The sequence below is a fragment of the Hyla sarda genome, chromosome 9 (assembly GCF_029499605.1).
Source record: "Hyla sarda isolate aHylSar1 chromosome 9, aHylSar1.hap1, whole genome shotgun sequence".
Taxonomy (NCBI): domain Eukaryota; kingdom Metazoa; phylum Chordata; class Amphibia; order Anura; family Hylidae; genus Hyla; species Hyla sarda.
Window position 1 is genome coordinate 28,172,761 of NC_079197.1, and position 7,550 is coordinate 28,180,310.

Genomic DNA, 7,550 nt, shown 5'->3' on the forward strand with positions numbered 1-7,550 from the left:
TTTTTAGCCTAAAGTCTATGTGCGTGTTATACGCCGATAAGCCGCTGCAGTTCAATGATTTAAAGCGGGCGGCTTCTCTGCCCCTGCCTGCCCTGGGGTCTAGAGCCCTGCTGCCGGCCCTTTTCACCCCCTGGCTATCGGCGCCGCTGCCCGTTCTCTCCCCCTGACTATCGGTGCCGGCGCCCCATTGCCGGCGCCGATAGCCAGGGGGAGAGAAGCGGCGCCGACAGCCAGGGGGAGAGACGGGGCAGCGGCACCCATTGCCGGCGCCGCTGCCCCGGTGCCTCCCCCCATCCCCGGTTGCATAATTACCTGTTGCCGGGGTCGGGTCCGCGCTGCTTCAGGCCTCCGGTGTGCGTCCCCTGCGTCGTTGCTATGCACTGCACGGCGCATGACGTCAGTGCGCAGTGCATAGCAACGACGCAGGGGACGCACACCGGAGGCCTGAAGCAGCGCGGACCCGACCCCGGCAACAGGTAATTATGCAACCGGAGATGGGGGGAGGCAACGGGGCAGCGGCGCCGGCAATGGGTGCCGCTGCCCCTTTTCTCCCCCTGGCTGTCGGTGCCGCTGCCCCACTGCCGGCGCCGCTTCTCTCCCCCTGGCTATCGGCGCCGGCACCGATAGTCAGGGGGAGAGAACAGGCAGCGGCGCAGATAGCCAGGGGAGAGAAGCGGCGGCAGCAGGGCTCTAGACCCCAGGAAAGGCAGGGGGAGAGAAGCAGGCAGCGACGGCCTCTCTCCCCCTGCCTTTCCTGGGGGTGTATCGGGGTATACACGCGCACCCTCATTTTACCATGGATATTTGGGTAAAAAACAATTTTTACCCAAATATCCTTGGTAAAATGAGGGTGCGTGTTATAGGCCGGTGCGTGGTATACCCCGATAAATACGGTACTTTTTTTTTCTGCATACTGGGCCATATGAGGGCTTATTTTTTGCGCTCTGGTCTGTTTTTATCGGTACCATTTTTGTTTTGATAGGACTTTTTGATTGCTTTTTAAAAATTTTTCATGGTATATGAAGTGACCCCCCAAAAAATGCGCAATTTTGCACTTTGGTATTTTTTCACGTGTACAGCAACGACCGTGCAATTTAATTACCACTATATTTTAATAGTGCGGACATTTAAGCATGCGGCGATGTCACATGTTAGTTTCATTTTGTTTACATAATTTTTTGCCAAGATGTACAACACATAAAAAGTTTTTGTATCCGACAGTGCCCATTTAAACCCCTTAGGTTAATTTTTTTTTTTTAAAGCAGTACAATAATAGTAAAGCATGTAAACATGGGTATCATTTCATCATATTGACCCACAGAATAAAGAGAACATTTCATTTTACTGTATAGCACACTGCGTAAAAACAACCCTCAAAAATTTCCAGCAATAAATAATATTTTTGGTTGTACCGTACGTTTGACCGTAAAATAAGAGGTGTCACTACAAAGTACAATTGGTTATGCATAAAACAAGCCCTCACATGCATGGGTTAAAAAATAAAAATAAAAAATAACACTGCATCATGGAAATGCAAAAGAAAAAGGGAGGGGTGTTTTTTGGGATTCAATCACTGTTCTTGGCCAAATTATGTTAACAGTGGTGGCCTGATTATCCAGCACACTTTAATAGGACCCCTGACCAAACCCCGAAAAATGAGGTTACTATTATACAGCTCGGGGTACCACTAACTACACACTTCTTGTTCCCAAGATATGAGGGTTTATAGTTTGGGAATCGGTCAGATGGGCGTGAACTTAATTTTAATAATGGGAGTGACCATCAGGTGATGGGCGGGGTTATACAGTCAGGGGGGGGGGGTGTAAGGGTATGTTCACACGGCAGAATGTCTGTGCAGAATTCGGCATGGACATTCTGCAGCAGGTGAGTCCCCCATTGATTTGAATGGGATTCTGCTGCTTTGTTCACATGGCAAAATTTCTGCAGCAGCAACATCTGCCTCGGAAATCCAGATTCCGGCACCCGAAAAAACGATTGAGCCTGTTCAGTTTTTGCAGATTCAGCTCGGAAATGCATCGACGTCCATGAAACTGCGCATTTCCCAGCGGTCCTCCGCTGTCTGTGTAACATGGACATTTTCTGTGCAGACATTCCACCATGTGAACATAGCCTTAGGGTACATTCAGACGTGCAGATTTTCGCAGCGGATCCACCGCTGAAGGACCTCCTATATGCTGCCTTTACTTGTGCCTGCTCGGAGCGGCAATACGCCGCTACGAGCAGACACACTGCGATGTGAGAGTCACCGCGCGCATGCGCAGTATACTCGCACATCGCGGCAGCTCTCGGCCTAGCTCATTGAGCAGGGGAAGCGGCCGCGATGTTTGCGAGTACACCGCACATGCGCGGCGACTCGCACATCGCAGTGTGTCTGCTCGGAGCGGCGTATTGCTGCTCCGAGCAGGCACATTTAAGGGCACCATACAGAGGTCCTTCAGAGGCAGATCTGCAGCGTAAAATACGCTGTAAATCCGCACATGTGAACGCACCCTAAATGTTCTATATGAAGGATGTGTATGTCTAATACACCCCCCTGACCTCAGTCTCTCCCCATTATTAAAATTAAGTTTACGCCTATCTGATTGATTCCTTGAATCAGTGTTTCCCCCAACCAGGGTGCCTCCAGCTGTTGCAAAACTACAACTCCAAGCATGCCTGGACAGCCAACGGCTGTCCGGGCATGCTGGGAGTTGTAGTTTTGCAACAGCTGGAGGCACCCTGGTTGGGGAAACACTGCCCTGAATTGTCAGCCAAACTATAAACACACATCTCTAGGGAACGGAAGGGCGTATCAAGAAACTGTTAGAAGTCATTTATTAATAGTAACATCTCTTTTTTTTTCGGTTGGCCATAGGCCCGTTTTAAAAAAACAACGACGACCAGGGAAAAATAAAAATAAACAAAACCCAAACAACATAACTGCTTACATCAAAATCAGCGCCACCCTTGTCCTCAGGTCATGTGTAGTATCACAACTTGGCTCCATTCATTCCAATGACATTGAGCTGCAATACCACACACAAACTGAGGACAAGAGTGGCGCTGTTTCTAGAATAAAGCGGCTATGTTTTATTTTTTTTTCTGATCCAGGATAAGGTTCAGTGCGTGCAGGTCCTGTCATAGTCCTACCTGATACTTTCCGACATCCTGGCCTCTGGTAACTGGGAACTGTTTTCCGTTGACATCAGCATAAAGTGCAACGTTCTGCAGAGAGGAGATAAACCATAGACAACGGAGGATCAGAACATTTATTTTTATTACCCATATATCCCATGTAGTAACGCGACAATTGTAAAAGGGGTACTACAGTGGAAAACAAGTTCTCTTTAAATCAACTGGTGCCACATAGTTAAACAGATTTGTAAATTACTTCTATTTAAAAAAAAAAAAAAAAACGTAATCCTTCCAGTACTTAGTTGCTGTATGCTCCACAGGAGTTCGTTTCTGTCTGACCACAGTGCTCTCTGCTGACACCTCTGTCCATGTCAGGAACTGTCCGGAGCAGGATAGGTTTACAATGGGGATTTACTACTACTCTGGACAATTCCTGACATGGACAGGGGTGTCAGCAGAGAGCACTGTAGTCAGAAAAAAGGATTCCAGAAAGAAATACAACTTCCTCTGGAGCATACAGCAGCTAATAAGTACTGGAAAGATTAAGATTTTTAAATAGAAGTAATTTACAAATCTGAAGATCTTTCTGGCACCAGTTCATTAAAAAATAAAAAATAAAAAATTTTTTTTAAAAAATTCCCCCGGAGAACCCCTTTAATGTAGACTTCATATGGTAGGCCTGTGACCCATGTGACTGAACTATGGAGGTTAGGGGTCAGGCCTGGATGGGGGGGGGGGGCGTCGGGTCTAAGGAACCTCCTTTCGCATGCTTCCTCTAGACCAGTGTTTTTCAACCAGGGTGCCTCCAGCTGTTGTAAACCTACAACTCCCAGCATGACTGCATAGCCTTTAGCAACAGTTAAAGCAACAGCTGGAGGCACCCCGGTCAGACCATATATAACTGTGCTACTCACGTCAGTGGTTAAGGCCTACGGGGAGAGGCCTACCAATGGTTCGGAGCAGGGCTTCTCTCTAGCATGGAGTACACTACGGGAAGGTCATCGCCTGGACCTCACCGTAAATCCATTGCCATGCCGGTAAACAGTAATAGCCGGTCGTATGGTATAGCTCTACCTGTGCGCCATTTGTGCAGGTCAGAGAAATCTCCACAATGAAGACCACTTCAGAGGAGATGACGGCATCGGAGGTGGTGTAGTAGGACGGTATAATGACTGGTTCTGTGCAGGTCTCAGCTGAAAGAGAAAAAGTAATGTAAGGTGGTTCCCAAAGCGGCCATGCTTTTCTGAAAGTAGAGCTGAAAACGAACCATGACTGGTTATACCAGTGATTCCCAACCGGGGTGCCTTCTGCTGTTGCAAAACTACAACTCTCAGCATGCCCGGACAGCATACTGTATATGGCATAAGATTTAGATTGCAGGACCCCCGCAATCTCCTGCATAGGACCCCAACTCTCCCAGGGAATGGAGCTTGGCGACCCAATTAGCGGCCAACACGTCCCCTCCATGTAGCTCTATGGAAGAGCCAGAGATAGACTAACTGCTATCCCACAGAGATCCATGGTGGGGCCATGTCAGACGCCGCTTCGTGCGAGGGTTAACACGCCCAGTTCCAGAAGGGAGCAGGGGTCCCATGTAGGAGATCACGGAGGGTCCCAGCAGTCAGACCACCCGTCATCTATCCTTTGGATAGGGGATGAAGTTTTTCTGCGCAATATATGTCCTTCAAGAACTGTAAGTGCCCATTCACACTACCTATATTCCAAGCGGAATTCTGCTGTAGAAAATACAGTGCAGCAACGTCCGTTTGTTTTCATTGGCACTCTGCTGCACCACACTGCGGCGGCACGTGCTCGGAAATGTATTGCAGTCTGTAGAGACCGTGCATTTCCGGGGGCACATACAGAGGAAATATCCCTGAGATTCCGCAGTGTGAAGAAGCCCTAAGGGTATTAGGCTGCGGATCCGCCGCTAAAGGACCACTATATGCTGCCTTTACAGGTGCCTGCTTGGTGCGGCAATCCGCCGCTACGAGCAGACACACAGCGATGTGCGAGTACACCTCACATGAGCAGCGACTCGCACATCGCTTCAGTGTGTCTGCTCATAGCGGCGGATTGCTGTAAATCCTGTAAAGGCAGCATATAGGGGTCCTTCAGTAGCGGATCCGCAGCGTTATACACGCTGGGGATCCGCTCGTTTGAACGTACCCTGAAACTGTTTTCTAATGTTACCTCTATGCCAAAGCTGCAGGCCCCAACCCTGAGGCACCTTCGCACTGTCGCCTTGCAGCACTGGGGTCCTAAGTTCAAATCCCACCAAGGACAACATCTGCAAAGAGTTTTTGTATGTTGCTGGGAGTAGTAGTTTTCCCACCAAATGGATGTAAACTGGTCGGGAAACACTGCTGTACAGAACGGCCATTCATTGAGGTGGAAGCGATAGATATATCTCTATATGTATGTTCCAGCAGAACTTCCAAACGATTAGAGATATTTCGATGAAGCTTGGCGCACATGTTCCTTATATGTCAACTAGAGATGAGCGAACTTACAGTAAATTCGATTTGTCGCGAACTTCTCGGCTCGGCAGTTGATGACTTAACCTGCATAAATTAGTTCAGCTTTCAGGTGCTCCGGTGGGCTGGAAAAGGTGGATACATTCCTAGGAAAGAGTCTCCTAGGACTGTATCCACCTTTTCCAGCCCACGGGAGCACCTGAAAGCTGAACTAATTTATGCAGGAAAAGTCATCAACTGCCGAGCCGAGAAGTTCGTGACGAATCGAATTTACTGTAAGTTCGCTCATCTCTAATGTCAACTAAAAATATAGGGACCTCTGATTCATCTTGGATTCGAATTAGGGCCCATTTACACAACCTATTTTCCGAGTGGAACTCCGCGGCAGAAAATTTAGTGCGGCAGCCTCCCATTGCTTTCAGTGGGATTCTGCTGCACCATTCACACTCCGGAATTTCCATGGAAATGCTGAGAGTTGTAGTTGGCTTAACCATGACCTAGATCTATGGTCCCTAACCTGTGGATCTCCGGATGGTGCAAAACTACAACTCCCAGCATGCCCGGACAGCCAACGGCTGTCCGGGCATGCTGGGAGTTGTAGTTTTGCTAAAAATGATACCTTACCATTGCCCTAGATCCGTGGTCTCCAAATTGCCAACTGTCCGATACGGAATAGGAGGAGAAAGTCAATTTTGCTTTTCTTCTCCTACAAGGTTAAAAGGGGTACTCAGGTGGAGATTTTTTTATTTTTTTTTATTTTTTTTTAAATGAACTGGTGCCAGAAAAAGTTAAACAGATTTCTAAATTACTTCTATTAAAAAAAATATCTTTATCCTTCCAGTACTTAGCAGCTGTATGCTACAGAGGAAATTATTTTCTTTTTGAATTTCTTTTCTGTCCACAGTGCTCTCTGCTGACACCTCTGTCCGTGTCAAGAACTGTCCAAAGCAGAATAGGTTTGCTATGGGGATTTTCTCCTGCTTTGTACAGTTCCTGATACGGGCATCAGGTGTCAGCAGAGAGCACTGTGGACAAGACAAAAAAGAAATTCTACAAAAGCAAAAGAATTTCCTCTGTAGCGTACAGCTGCTAAAAAGTACTGGAAGGATAAAGATTTTTTAAGAGAAGTAATTTACAAATCTGTTTAACTTTTTGGCACCAGTTGACTTAAAAATAAGTAAATAACCTACCTTTAAAGGTAGGAAAAGCAGGCAATGCCGGGTACTCGGAGTATATATATATATATATATATATATATATATATATATATATATATATATAAAATCACACCATAATTTGACAATAAATAATCACATGTACGGCTCACTTCAGTGGTCAGGCACACTGTGGGTAAACCTGCCAATGGTTAGGAGCAGAATGTTTCTCTGGCATGGGGTACACTATGGGGAGACAACTGATCACATCTCTCCATTAATCACCATGCTGCCAGCTACCAAGGTGGTCACCGGGATTCGAACTCGGGACGTCAGCGCTCCCAGGCGGAAACGTAGCCTCTGAGCCACTCTCTCTCACCCCTACAACTCCGCCACTACTTGGTATCACCCAGAACCGGGAGCCCCCTCCAGCACTTGGTTCAGGCCACCAGCTCCCATAGAAGACGTGACTTACCCGTACAGCCCGCCACCGCCAGCAGCAGAGCCACCAGTACACGTACCGCTCCTGCCATCATACCAGCTGAGACACGACACCGCTCCGCCGCAGGAAACCTTTCAAAGGAGAAGGAGGAGTCACACTAGGCCACCTCAGCGTGAAACGCAATGCATGCCGGAATACGCTTTACAAGGAGCCATCTTTACTATGGGAATCGCCTTCATAAGACGCACACTGGAACCTATTATAAATCATTTTCCAAATAAGAATTTCCTTCGAAATATGTACTTTATACATAAAACATTATTATAATGGCGATGTAACGTT

General features: G+C 47.5%; 1 protein-coding gene and 1 non-coding gene across 2 annotated transcripts in view; both read right to left on the reverse strand.

Annotated features, from left to right (window-relative positions):
* The window catches only part of SSR4 (signal sequence receptor subunit 4), a 34,695-nt gene that overhangs the window by 3,273 nt on the left and 23,872 nt on the right, over positions 1–7,550 (reverse strand). The window contains exons 2-4 of the mRNA XM_056539126.1: positions 7,242–7,339; positions 4,210–4,328; positions 3,151–3,225 (exon numbers count right to left, since the gene is read on the reverse strand). Of these exons, the coding sequence (XP_056395101.1) occupies positions 3,151–3,225; positions 4,210–4,328; positions 7,242–7,339 (292 nt within the window). The remainder of the gene's footprint in view (positions 1–3,150; positions 3,226–4,209; positions 4,329–7,241; positions 7,340–7,550) is intronic.
* Positions 4,035–4,170, reverse strand: LOC130292208 (small nucleolar RNA SNORA42/SNORA80 family). Its single transcript, XR_008848116.1, has one exon. It is a non-coding gene; the product is annotated as a small nucleolar RNA SNORA42/SNORA80 family (small nucleolar RNA).